Below are 14,409 nucleotides of genomic sequence, written 5' to 3' on the forward strand. Positions count from 1 at the left end.
CGCTAGTTTAGTTTTTGTGGCAGTTTTAAATGTGTGCTGCAATAGAAAACCCCGCCAAATGTGAAGTGCGTGCTGTCATAAGGTTTTTTACAGCCAAAGGATATTCTGCAGCAGCTATTCATCGTGAGCTTTGTGCCGTGTACGGATCAAGAGTTATGAGTGAAGGAGTTGTCCGTGAATGTGTACGTTTATTTAAAAGTGGACGAGAAAACGTTCATGATGAAGAGAGGAGTGGTAGACCATCATTGGTGACTGACGAACTCGTTCAGACAGTTGATGCAAAAGTTCGTGAAAATCGACGTTTCTCAATGTCGGAGTTGTCTACTGGTTTTCCACAGATTTCTAAGACTCTCTTGTACGAGATAGTGACAGCAAGATTGGGTTACCGTAAGTTCTGTGCACGATGGGTGCCCAAAATTCTTACCGACCACCACAAAACTCAAAGAATGGCCTCTGCATTAGACTTTCTGTCACGTTATGAGGATGAAGGAGAACCATTGTTAAACAGAATCGTGACCGGTGACGAAACCTGGATTAAGTACGTGAACCCTGAGACAAAAGAACAATCAAAGATGTGGGCACATTCAAATTCGCCTACCAAACCAAGAAAAGCCTCGCAAGATTTTTCTGCCAGAAAACTGATGGCAACGGTGTTTTGGGATGCCAAACGGGTGTTGTTGGTTGAATTCATGGAACGTGGTACGACCATTAATCAAGACGTGTACTGTGAAACAATAAAAAAGTTACGACGGGCTATACAGAACAAACGCCGTGGTATGCTGACTTCCGGTATCGTTTTTTTGCACTATAACGCCCGTCCTCACTCTGCTCGCAGAACAACGGTCCTTCTTGAGTCCTTCAAGTGGGACGTTATCAACCATCCACCTTACAGCCCAGACCTGGCGCCAAGTGATTATCACCTCTTCATGCATTTGAAGAAATGGCTCGGGTCACAGCGGTTTGGTGACGACGAAGAGCTCAAAGATGCGGTCACAGGCTGGCTCCAGGCACAAGTGGGTGATTTTTATGCAGAAGGAATTTCAAAGCTTGTGAAGAGATACAATAAGTGCCTCAATTGCTATGGAGACTATGTAGAAAAATAGTGCAAAGATGTAGTTGTAACATGTATATATTAAAATATTTTTATTTAACTTGGTGTATTTTTTTAAATCAACCGGAGGTTACTTTCTGAACGGCCCTCGTAAACCTGTCACTCAAGAATGGACACAAAAAACCATCATAATATAGCCGGGAAATTAACATTAAACTATACAATTACTTGACCAAAGCCCAAAATTAATACACCATAGTGTGATTGTACATTTTGAATCGTCTATGGCAAAAGTCTGCAGCTCGGCGTCTAGTGGCTAGCATTGTTGCCTCTGGATCACAGGGTCCTGGGTTCAATTCCCGGCCAAGTTGGGGATTTTCTCTGCCTGGGGACTGGGTGTTTGTGTTGTTATCATCATCATTTGTAACATTGGCTAGATTGGATTGAGTAAAAATTTTGACAAAGTTGAGTGCCCCTCAAACTAAACATCACTATGGCAAAAGTTTCGGCATTACCGAAGGATCCGATTCCACAAGTCTGCTTTGCTCCATGACGTCATCAATATGGCAGAAACGGCTACTCCCAACTTATACAAAATGACAACAATGACATTACTACAGATACGACAACAAATGCAAACAAAAATAAAAATGACAGGTTAACACTGCACTCCAAAAATAAAATGAAACTAACAGGCAACTGTGGAAAATTGGGAGTTTAGGGTGGGGAAAAGCCATATATACAACAATTAAAAAACCACCACTTCATCCAAAAACAAATAATATCCAAAAACAATTTAACTGACAGCATTCCACTACACCAACAAAACCACAGGAATCAGACAGTTTTCCTTGCCCTATATAGCTCAACCACTTCTTCGATACCACAAAACAAACACACACAACTCTGAAAAGTGGAACCAAACCCCCCACAACTCAAAACACGAAATGCGCCATATTCACTGCATCAATCAAAACACAACTGACCTACCATTAATATACAACATGCAACAACACAAAATAACACACACACACACACACACACACACACACACACACACACACACACACACACACAAAGCCAAACACATAAAGTACCTTAATTACTCACTGAATACACTTCCACAACCCACGTTACCGCACCACCTACCTAAATCAAAACCACATAGCACAATGACAACCAAAACTCAAATAAACACAATACCTTAAGTTAAACTCAGCACATCCACATCCATCACCAGGGGACACCATCAAATACAACAACACAACATCTACAAACACAACCAACTCACAAACTCCATACCGTAATGATGTCACACACCACACCATAGGTCAAAGCAGATGAGTGGAATCGGATGCGTCTGTTGACCCAACGTTTTACAGTAAAATTTCTCTATCAGGTAATTTCTGCACAAAACACATCACACGATTGCATCATGTATGAAAACCACACATATCGAAGGCTATGTAAATATATTGTATACAATAATAATAAATACAAACAAAACATGTTTCCACGTGCTATATTTTTAATAACAACTACTGACAGTCAGTTGAAATGGAATACACAACCAAACATACTAGCAACAAGAATTCAGTCAGTCTGTGTGTTACATCATTAGCGTTCTCTCATTGGTATATGACACCATCTGCCTCTTAGTTATATACTATTCCTATGCCCACTCAGTCCTTAATATGGGATCGTTATTAGTGGTTCATGGGCACAAAATATGGCCACAATATTCAAACTACAGAAGTGGTAAAAAAAGTGCTAAAAAAAATCTAAGTTGGGAGCTGGGGACTGTAAATGTGTCCTCTGAGTACATGCACAAATCAATTATGCACTTCGTGAAAACCATTACTAATTACTATACTAACACCACTATACTACTCACATACTGAGAATAAAACTCAAAACAATATTCTCAACCAGGAATCAAAAAACACACAATGCATTGCTGAGGATATTAAGGAGAAAACTAAAACCAATACATTTACAAAATCAGTTAATGCATACCTATTTCTCATAATACACATTATGCAGTAAAGGGGTACGTAAAAACACAAACCAGGAGATAGTAAAGATTTAAGCATCTCTTGTCAATCCGCAATATGCTTTCAGACTACAGGGCTAAAGCACATTATGGGAGAATTATATGCCCAAGGTGGAAATGTTCAACCTGCCAAATCTGCTTTTACACTCATCACTAAAATTGTGGACATAAATCGCTCATCAAAATCTACATTCAATACAATTCAAATTTTGTATTCACATTACTTTGCTTAAGTAACCCATCACCAAACTAAAACTGCCCCTTTCCAATCAAACCTAGTTGCCAGCATAGACAAGCAAAATAAGTATTGTATTATCATTGCAATTCTCCAATGGTGACTGTACTCAAATTACACACCAAATGGCGTATTATCATCAGGTTAGGGGTTGAAGCTGGTGCAAGTAGACACAATCCGTCATTCAATACCCTTAGCTTCTTTGATCTTTATTAGCTCAATATCTCCTAAATTACGAGGAAATGCTGATTCAGTTATCAAACAAATGAGAATGCAAAAGAGAACATTATATCGTGTATGGTGACTCTTAAAGACATGTGAATAAATAATGGTTACATTAATTTTTGAATTAGTTGCACTTGTTATTAATTATTCATCTGCATGTAACTAATTTGTAATATTTTTTTGTTATTGTACTAAGCCGAAATCTGTACTACCACATGCAGAGCAGTAAACAACTAACGAGAAATATACAACAAATTCAGTACACTAGGAGCAAACTGTAAAAGTTAACATTTTGTTTATTTGTCTTCTGTAACACTTTGAAGACTTAGTGCAACGTGTTTCGATGTGTAAATGCAACAGATGCCTTTCCATTTCATAGTCTACTGTGAATACAATTTTTCCGTCAATTTATATTTCTATGGGATGAAAATCGACTGACCACGTCCATAACTTTGCAGATGGAATCACACTGCATTTGACAATATGCAAAACATTTGCATGAATCACATTCAAGTAGGCCGGAGGTTCATTATCGTAACGGTACACTGTTTCCCTATAGCTGACTTCAGTTTTGATGGTAAACCTAAAATTAGGTCTTACACAAATCGCTTCACATGTAACCAAATGAACTGAGCGATTAAAATGAAGTGCCGAAGCAGGTAAAATGGTTTTATCCCACAAAGAAGTCAAAAAAGGGTGTTACATATAAAGTGATAATTTGAGCTGTTATCTGCGTATTTTTGACTATTATATACAACAAAATAAATACAGGCACTTTCTTAACTCTGAACATACCATGCACCCACAAGAAGTTCTCCAAACCTGCTCTCGGGAACATAAGCATACGCACCCACATTTTTTTCCCTATTATAATATTACGTCAAAAATGGCAGCCTCATACTGCTTACGCCTATATTTAAACATAAACAGTTCACAGTTGTAACTGAAGATCTCGTGGAACCATGTAAACACCAAAGATTAACAAAAAATCAAAACATTTCGTATTGTATCTTGATAATTCAGAGATGTTACGCTTTACCAACATCTCAGAACACTTGGCTGCAAACTTCCCGTTACATATCATCATTTTCATTAAATGAGTGACAGGCTTCTCTCGAATAATTTTTATTGCTATATTTTTTATTTCTACAAATTGTGTATTTTCAATGAACAGTGGCCCTGAAATGGCTTTTAAACATTATGTGTGAAAATTAGAATTTCGTTGTTGGTATGATTAGCCAAACAATTGCTAGATAGATAAACGTATTTTACGCCTCACAGGTAATGAGTTAGAAATTAGGGACTAGAATTTACAAATAAGAATGATGTCAGCACAAAAAATATATTTAGGACGAAGTTAGTGCTTTGCTTTTAGTTTTATTTTGTTCGATTTGCAATCGTGCAGCTGTTTGCTAATCACTTGTTGTGACGTTATGCTGTGTACGACAATTGTATTGATTTATTGTTATTTTACGGGGTGTACTGGAATATGATGTTTTCCCACATTTAAGTGTTAGTGATTCAATCGCTTCTGAGGGCTTTGATTATGATTTGGCTCAGAGTGTAAATTTTGCTTGTTATTGTTTCAGGTTATGTTTATCACAACAAATCACTGAGCGCGATTTTCGATGAGTTTATACATAGTGTGTACGTATACTGTACATCAATTATGAATAACGCAATGTTAACGTAACAGCATTGCACCCTGTTAAATACATGCTATTTTTGCCCCACCTGATTGGTTTGTACATGTATGTTTCATGACTCGATAAAAGAAACTACCCCGATTGAACCAGTTTCTGTGCCCTGTAATCTCTTGTGAAAGTCATTGTTAAATATCTTATGATGGATGAGAAAAGATGGACAATGAAGTTCTCACATTCACTGTATTGGTGTGGTTATGTTGAGTCACACGTTGAATGTAATGTAATAATGTTTGTGAGGGGATGACCAGGGAAAAGAAACGTTGCTCTGATCCGAGGTATTACTCTTCCAGACTGTAACATGAGCAGTTGTATCATGTTCTTCCCTACGTCTGATTCAAGTGCCCACAGTTATTACGTTACTTCAGTGATCAGTTAGGTCGGTGTGAAATAAAATGCTGTAGAATCCATTCAGTCCGAAACATTTGCCGGTCAAGGGAAGTGTTCGATTCCATCCATATGATTTGATCATAACTTTTTGTGTCTTTTCCGACCATTAAAAAAAAAAACAAACATGGCATCTATCATACCCAACGCAAACCAAAAAATGCATATCCTTAAAAAAAATAAACAAATCAAAATAACTCACTGGCTAAACAGCACATTGTTCCAACAACGAAATGAGGGTCAATGGAAGCGTACGACCCACCCGGCTGTTTTGACATGTGACGTAAGGTGTTGTGGTGTGTGATATGACAGTGCAGAGTGTAGTTTATGAGTTGGTTGTGTTTGTAGATGTTGTCTTGTTGCTGTTGGTAGTGTCCTCTGGTGGTGAGTATGTGTATGGTTCAAGTGTTATGTGGTGTATTGGGTTCATTTGAACATTGTTGGTCACAGTATTTTGGATTGCCTGTGATTGAAGAACTGAAATTGGTTTCAGTAAGTTATCTTTTTTTTTTTTAATTACATGACTGTGATCGTGATAGGTGTTGTTGGTTTGCTGTTTGTCATGCAGTAATGCGTTTAATTAATTAATTAATTAATTTTTTTTTGTTAGGCATGGATATGACAGTTTGAGGTTGCTTGCGGAGATGGGGGAGGACATGATGTCCTTCATAAAATTTCTTCTGATGTTTGGACTCCTGGCTGCAATTGTCAAGTGCAGTGTGTGTAGGGAGAACATGATGTTGGTGACAGTTCCGGCATCACGGACCAGGGACTGTTATATGTGTAGGTGCCGAAGGGATATCCACTGGTGCTCCATTAGATGCGGTTCCTGGTTCGAGAAGTCTAGGTTGGCCAGGAGAGGAATTATTTTGATGACTTATTGTTTTGGTTATAGATCATCTATCAGTTTTTTCGCGCATGAGACTAGAGTGAATGCGAGGACGGTTTTAGATTGGTTTTCTTTTTGTAGTGAAGTGTGTTCAGAATATGTGAAATATAGATATAATTTGGGTGGGCCGGGGGGGTGCCCATCGTGATAGGTGAATCGCAGTTTCGAAAGAGAAAGTATGGGAGGTGTAAGTCCCTGGTTGGTTTATGGGTGTGAGGGACTGTTATTTTGGGGGGTGGTTATGTGGATTGTGTTTTCAGGGTTTTCGAGGGGCGTGCAAAGAGGGAACTGGTGGGGTTAACGGAAGAGTATATAAGGGAGGAGAGTACTATAGTGTCAGTTGCTTTTTTGTCACATGGGGGCTTGGGGAAGGGGGGTTATGATCATTTAGTTGTAAATCTTAGTTTAAAGTTCAAAAATTATGAACCTGGGGTGTGTACTAATACTATAGAGGGGTTTTGGGGGATAGTTAAATCAGTCATAGGGAGAGAGAATAGGCACTCTTCTAACTTGCAATCTCATTTAGATAGTATTGCTGGCAGAAGAGTGTCCCGAGGGAGTATTTCATTTCTTGCGGTTTTTTTTTCCCCCCCGAGGGCAGTTAGTAAACTGTACAGGCCAACGGTGGTTAGTTGAGGGGTTTTTGTATGTGGTGGTGGTGGGGGGGGGGGGGGGAGGTTGTGGGTAATGTGGTGGATTGGGTTGGGGGGGGGGGGGGTAGTTTTACGATTAAGTTGCAGAAAATCTCTTTTGTTGCAGTTGTTTTTAAGTTGTAGTGTGTGATTCAGTTTCATTTATTTTGTGGTATTTAGTTGTTGGCGGATTTTTGTTTCTGGGGGGAGGGTGAAGGTTGGTGGGGGTTGAGCTTGATGTTGATGTTGATGTTGATGTTGATGTTGGAATTGGTAGGTTGTGGGTGGATGGGAGTTTTTTTCAGTTGGGTTTTGTGTGGGGGGGGGGGGGGAGGAGGCGGCTGTGGCGGTGGCTGTGGCTGTGGCTATGTTTGTGGTGCAGTGGCTAACCTAGTGTGTAGTGCTGGAATTTGTTTGTGATGAGTAGATGTCTTTTTGGGTCTATTATTCGTGAATTGTGATGTTTTGTGGGATTTATCAAGTGTTGGGGATTCGGTTTTATTTATGACAGGTGTAGGTGTGGTTGATCTATACAGCTTACGGCAATTATCTGATTCCAATTTTTGTAGTTGTGGATGCATTTTGGTATCATGAGTTGGTTGACCTATATAGGTGAAGGAAAATGTTCAATTTCTACGTTTGTCGTCGTAGCTGTATGTGTTTTGGTATCGTCAGTTGTAGTTGACTTATATAAGTGAAGGGAAGGGTCCGATTCCAATGTGTGTCGTCTAGTTGGGTGTGTTTTCGTTTCATCAGTTGTAGTTGACTTATATAGGTCAAGGGAAATGTTCGATTCCAATGTGTTTCGCCATGGGTGTTTTGGTATCTTCAGTTGTAGTTGACCTGCGTAGGTCAAGGGTAGTGTCTGAGTCTTGGTTTTTATTTTGTAGTATCAAGAATTGCGATTGAGATAGGTGAAGGGAAGTGACCGGTTTTTGTGGGTGTAGTGGAATGTGTGAATTTTATGTTGTTTTTTCTGTTGCTTTTTGTGTGTTTTGGGATCTTGGTGTGTGGTTTTATATGTTAATATTTAGTTTGTGCCCACCCACAACCCCCAGTTTCCCATGCTTGGCCCCCTTGTTTGATTATATTTTTCGAGTGAGATGTTTTTGTCGTTTTTATATGTATTTTTGTGTTTGTTGTGTTTATTTACTGGCGTCGTAGGCACCATATTGGAGACGTTGAGAATTGTTGTTTCCACCATATTGATGATGTCATGGGTCAGACCAGATGGGTGTAATTGGATGCTTCGTTTTTTTTTGGGGGGGGGATAATAGGGAAATGTTTAAAAGTTAAACACTCCGGGTTTGTCTGGGTGATGATATGATGACGACGACCATAAGGTTTTGGCTTGATTGCTGACTACATGAGATGTCATGTGTAAAGAGATTAAGTAGTTGACTAGAATCCTGGCATCTTGGACCAGATGCCAGTATTTGTGGCAGTTTGGTGGTCTAATTGACACAAGACCTGGCACGAGAGATCTAGATTGGTCATCAGGGAGATTGTTTTACTTACGTATTATTTTCATTATCATTAATTTTTACAGTTTTTTTAGTGTGTTTGCAAAGTGAATTGGGTGGTTTTCTTTTTGTAGTGAAGTTAGTACTGGGTATGTTAACTATAGGGGAATGATGTTGATTGAGGGGGGGGGGGGGGGGTGAGTAATTGGCAGTGGAGATTTTGTATAAGTGTAGTGGAACATGTTTGTGGTCAGTTCAGGAAGAGCTGCTAGGTAATGGTAATTTTCACTGGCAAAAGGCATTACATGTAGATGTGGATTTTATATCAGAGCTTAACAGATGTTAATCTTATGAATGTGTAGTTAGAAGAAAGTTACATCACCAGTTTGGTAAGAGAACTGATATTAAATGTTGTTTATTATCAAGAGTCAGCTGTATAGTGAAAATATAAGTTGCTACTTATTGCAAAGATGATACATTAAGTTGCAAATAGGCACAACAAAAAGGCACTTACACAGTACCTAGCAGGCTGATGAAGGATTTTTCTGTAAGCTAATATGGAAGTGTCTTTTAGTTGTGCCTGTCTGCAAGTTAATGTGACATCTTCTTGGTAAGTAGCAATCTATCTTTTCCAACCTGGAATTCCGATTATAAGATTCAACTGTTTGTGAGTACTGTGTGTGGATTGCAGTGTGCATGTTTTTCTTTAGTGAACATATAAAGAGTTCAACGTGGGGCACTGGACTGTGAATGGCTATAAAGAAAGTCTCAAACAACTCTGTTAAAGTGCATATTAAATTGTATGATGAAGAAGTGATTCAAAGGCTGGTGACCAGAATATATTTTCATTTTGTTCTTGTCTGTCTGTATGTAAGTAATACCACAAAGAAATTGTAGAATGATACATCAGTTTTCAGATTCAGGATGTAATGTGCAGCATATATGATTAAGAAGTACAAATTCTATTCTGCTCCTGACTTTATTAAGTACATGATTATAAGCGTCTTGGCTTGAGTTCATGTACATTGAGGTATTCCCAAAATAAATAAATAAGCAAGCATTGAGCTAGTGGAAGACTACAAGCACGATTGTAAACTTTTTTCTTTGTCTGTGAAACAGGTTGACTACAGCAAATGGTTTTCTTTGGTAAATGCACCGTAATCTATTAACTGCTTCAATGGCGCACCTTATTGCAGTTAGAATTTATGTTGAAGAGCAAGATGTGTGTCCTGTATTGCTCACAACATGGTAGTATATCACAAGCCAGTGTTAAAAACGCCAGTTTAAGTGATCTCTTTCAACAGCATGAGATTTTGATGTTCTTTCATTTTGATGCTATGTATTAAACTCTTCGTAACGTGAAGTTTACAATTCATTGGTTGTCTTTCGGTTTTTGGACTCTCTTCATAATCTATGATAAATTTATTTCTGTTGTTGATTCCTTTTTTATCTTCCAGAGGTGTATTACTGCCGTCATGGGAGACACGAAAACTGTTTGGCTTGAAAAAGAAGAAATTGATGAGGTATGTACTGAGCCAGATTCCATGGTTACTTACTTCCTTTGCCGCTGTTTCATTAATTTCTGTAGGCAGTATACTATGTGAATAAACACAGTTCTTGACATGTTGCTGGAAACATGAATAATGCACTTTAATGTATTAGTGAGATTGAAGGGAGACATTGAAGAAATTCAGAGGCCGGCTGGTATATTTGTTACAAGTAGATCTGATCAATATGCGAGTACTCCGAAGATGTTTTGTGATCTCAAATGGGAATCCCATGAGAAGAGGAGGTAGTTCTTTTTGCTAACACTATTGAGAAAATTTAGAGAACTGGCTTTTGAAGCTGACTGCCAAATGATTCTGCTGTCACCTACATACATATCACATATGGACCACTTGGAAAAATAAGAGAAATTGGAGCTCATATGGAGGCTTATAGAAGGCTGTTTTTCCCTCATTCTATTTGCGAGCGGAACAGGAAAGGAATTGACTAGTAGTGGTACAAGGTACTCCATCATGTACTGTAAGGTGGCTTGTGGTTTATCTATGTATATGTAGGTTCAGTTTGCCCGACCGAGACTCGAACTCGGGATCTTTGCCTTTCGCGGGCAAGTGCTCTACCAACTGAGCTACCGAAGCACGACTCACGCCCGGTACTCACAGCTTTACTTCTGCCAGTACCTCGTCTCCTACCTTCCAAACTTTACAGAAGCTCTCCTGCGAACCTAGCAGAACTAGCACTCCTGAAAGAAAGGATATTGTGGAGACATGGCTTAGCCACAGCCTGGGGGATGTTTCCAGAATTCTGGAAAGACGAGGTACTGGCAGAAGTAAAGCTGTGAGTACCGGGCGTGAGTCGTGCTTCGGTAGCTCAGTTGGTAGAGCACTTGCCCGCAAAAGGCAAAGGTCCCGAGTTCGAGTCTCGGTCGGGCACACAGTTTTTGAATCTGCCAGGAAGTTTCATATCAGCGCACACTCCGCTGCAGAGTGAAAATCTCATTCTGGAAACATCCCCCAGGCTGTGGCTAAGCCATGTCTCCACAATATCCTTTCTTTCAGGAGTGCTAGTTCTGCTAGGTTCGCAGGAGAGCTTCTGTAAAGTTTGGAAGGTAGGAGACGAGGTACCGGCAGAAGTAAAGCTGTGAGTACCAGGCGTGAGTCGTGCTTCGGTAGCTCAGTTGGTAGAGCACTTGCCCGCGAAAGGCAAAGGTCCCGAGCTCGAGTCTCAGTCGGGCACACAGTTTTAATCTGCCAGGAAGTTTCATACTAAATTTTATTAAATATATTAATAGGGGTGTATCCTGTAGGTACTAAGCTTCGGCTTTGACTCTTGATGTAGTAGTGTTAGACACCATATGTGCACAAAGAGATATAAGTGAATATTATTTATTTTGGTTTTATATTTTTGTGGAATGGAAGATTTTAATGACGTGAGACGATAAGAAGCGGTGTGAAGTTGGATTGCAAAATTCACACCTCTCTCACATCGGTTGACTGACTTGATCTGCTCAGCCGATCTTCCTCTCTGTATTGCCAGCTCCGTCGATCTCCAAAACCTTCTTCTCCAAAGAACAATGCTGCTTGCAGAAATTTACAAGACTCTCTCTCTATTTTTGAAATAATTTTGTACTCGAATAATACTTTTTGTTCAGTCATGATGTATTTCAACTTCCTTAAGTAACATACTCAGCGTTTTTCACATTAATATTCAAATGATTAAAAGTTAACTGATTTGTCTTGTGTTAGACTCATTTAAATACATCGGCAATATATTTGGCTTAACGACCACATAATGTATGAATATGTCTTGCCTCTAGCGAGTCCAATACATGAAGTATAATTAACAATTTTTCAGCTGTTCTTCTTTTTTGTCATTACAGTAATCACTGATATAAAGCACCATAAGATACATAAACACTCCTTGTTCTTCCAATACGACTTCAGTGGCACGAGTGGCAAACACTTGTAGATGCTGTCTACCTTGTGCTCATTACTCCTTTCCACCCTGCACACACAAACGTGTCGCAAGTTTGTACATTCTCTCACAATTATTTTTTAAAATACCATGTTTTAGAGACCGTAGGAGGATGAGCGGTTCTAGAATTTATGCAGAAATTCTCGAAGCACTAAAACATCTATGACGAACCTATGCAACATAGTCCAAGTTGCATGTTAGATTGTAAGGTGGTGGTTTGATTGTGAGTTGTCAAAGTCAGTGAACGTGAATACAAATCTTTATTGTCATCACATACTGACCTGTACCATAGGCTGAGCACTGCGTTAGTTTAAAAGATGACAGTTTGATAGTGAGTTGGCAGAGCCAGCAAATGAGATGTCGTGCAAATAATTATAGTTCTTGTTGTAGCATTTATTGTAGGCTAGTTGGTGTTTTGGCCAGAGGTTCATGTCCCCCATTTTGATAATGTCGTGGGTCAGTCCAGTTGGGTGAGATTAACGGGTTGAATATTTTCTGGTAAATATATTTAAACATAAACATATTACAATTTCATAAACAACTTAAATTGTAGCTTAAAGTAATAGTCTGTACAGATTAATTGTATATTTCCAAATTCTAGAATGGATCAAAACCAATTTGTTTGAAGTCTGATTAACTTTGTAACTAACCTCAGAATCCATTAAAAAGCCACATAATGTCATCTTTCACATCATGTGACACTTTAGTTGATGGACTGAACATTTACTAGGTTCTTCCAAGAACTGTTTAACGATTATATTCAGAGAAAGCCATCTGCATTGAATAAGTACAAGTTTCTTTTCACTCATTGTATGTTTTATATAGTAAACCATCCTCTCAACTATTGCAGCAGTCGTTGGCATTTCTTTGGCCAGTCTCCATTTAGAAGTCATAATACTGAATGCCTAGTTGGCAATTCCCATTCTGGAAAGATGGTTACATATTTTCTCCCTTTCTGTAACATGTTACCTTGAAACTACAGTTGTGATTTGTGACATCTAGCAGATTAATTGGAAATTGGTTTTTACAATTATAATACTTGCTTCCATTGTTGACAAAGCATTTTATTCTAGTATACTTCCTATCTAAACTGGTCATTGCATTTGCGAAATGCTGTTTTCCTTTGCATGTCTGTGCAAATTATGTTCATTTTTATCACTTTGTATTGCTGAATGTTGAGCAGAAAGCCTCTTTCAAATGACTTTGAAAATGTATTCTACTAGATTTACTACTGCTGCTCTGTGAAATGAGAGGAAAGTCCAGTTCTCATATATTTGGAAAAATGAGTTGATGCAAACGTATCTGGAAAGACATGAATTATGTTTTATGCTTCATCTATGAACATAAGATTACATTTACAAGCATAAGAATGACATTGTGGCAATGTTAACACTAATTGACAAAAGCATGCTACAGTTTTAATTACAAAATATTTGCATTGCCTTCTATCCAGCACATTTTTATTTTCTAACTTCAGGTATATTGCTATTGTTTCCATGTTAATATTATCAAAGAATTAAATCATATTATGTGGTTGCTGTATTTATCATTTCTGTAATGCATACAAAATGCAAGTGCTGCTGGTAACTGAAGTAATCCCATCATAACTTCATTTTTAAGTTCTTGTGAATTACACACACTGAAGTTAATATTGATTCTCTGTTCTTGCTCATGTTTTCCAAAAAAAAAGTCAAATTGAAACCAGACTTCCTATCACACTAACAGATATGTCACTTCCTCCAAATCACTGATGTTGAAAATTTCTGTAGAAGCAGTGACAATGCAGATTTATTTCAGTGACTGAGAATGACACATTGCTGAAACTAGCCTGATTGTCTAGTAGTGTGCATAGATTACCTAGCCAAGTAAGCATGTGTTGAATTACACTGAAACCCTCATCCACTGTAAGGCTAGCCTAAACAAAACAGTTTAGTTATGAGTAACCTCCAATTTTCAGTCTCTCTACTTTGAATTTATATCATATGTCTCTGTTTTTATGAACCTGATGTGAGAACTGTCATGACCATATTCAGGGCATTCATTTTTTGAATGGTGATTTATATCTGCCATACATCTTGCAAAGTGAGTAGTTAAAAGGAAATTTTTGCTGATAATCAACTTACCTTTTATACATCAATCTTCACTTATTGCTCTTGCTGGGAATAATGACAGAAATGAGGTTTAGATACTGCTTTTGTGTGCCTCTTCTATTCTGCAACAGTATGTGTATCACTATCTAGAGGTGTGTAAAAATGCATTGACGATTCCAACACCTTATAGATGTTGTATGTGAA

At 38.4% G+C, this 14,409-nt stretch overlaps 2 protein-coding genes and 2 non-coding genes across 16 annotated transcripts in view; 2 read left to right on the top strand and 2 right to left on the bottom strand.

The window, feature by feature from the left end:
* LOC124720259 (zinc finger protein 543-like) overlaps positions 1 to 4,560 on the bottom strand; it is a 140,657-nt gene extending 136,097 nt beyond the window's left edge. For 4 of the 8 annotated variants that reach the window (XR_007006098.1, XM_047245580.1, XM_047245581.1 and 1 more), the window contains exon 1: positions 4,360 to 4,560. Coding sequence is in view for 1 of the 8 variants with exons in the window: in XM_047245580.1 (XP_047101536.1) it covers positions 4,360 to 4,362 (3 nt within the window). In the remaining 7 variants the exon portion in view is untranslated. Of the gene's footprint in view, positions 1 to 2,161; positions 2,201 to 4,359 lie in introns of all 8 variants that reach the window. The other 4 variants (XM_047245577.1, XR_007006097.1, XM_047245579.1 and 1 more) reach the window with 4 other exon arrangements.
* A 215-nt stretch (positions 4,561 to 4,775) lies between these two features.
* Positions 4,776 to 14,409, top strand: part of LOC124720035 (zinc finger protein ZFP2-like) — a 174,457-nt gene continuing 164,823 nt past the window's right edge. Inside the window, exons 1-3 of one of the 6 annotated variants that reach the window (XM_047245287.1) lie at positions 5,042 to 5,076; positions 5,154 to 5,211; positions 10,096 to 10,161. In XM_047245287.1, the coding sequence (XP_047101243.1) occupies positions 10,114 to 10,161 (48 nt within the window). In that variant the 5' untranslated portion in view covers positions 5,042 to 5,076; positions 5,154 to 5,211; positions 10,096 to 10,113. Of the gene's footprint in view, positions 4,921 to 4,973; positions 5,077 to 5,153; positions 5,212 to 6,483; positions 6,502 to 10,095; positions 10,162 to 14,409 lie in introns of those variants that run through there. The other 5 variants (XM_047245290.1, XM_047245285.1, XM_047245286.1 and 2 more) reach the window with 5 other exon arrangements.
* Positions 10,706 to 10,780, bottom strand: Trnas-cga. The gene has a single exon. It is a non-coding gene; the product is annotated as a tRNA-Ser (tRNA).
* On the top strand, positions 11,000 to 11,074 carry Trnal-caa. Its single transcript has one exon. It is a non-coding gene; the product is annotated as a tRNA-Leu (tRNA).

The sequence above is a fragment of the Schistocerca piceifrons genome, chromosome 11, assembly GCF_021461385.2.
Source record: "Schistocerca piceifrons isolate TAMUIC-IGC-003096 chromosome 11, iqSchPice1.1, whole genome shotgun sequence".
In the NCBI taxonomy this organism is placed as follows: Eukaryota; Metazoa; Arthropoda; class Insecta; order Orthoptera; family Acrididae; genus Schistocerca; species Schistocerca piceifrons.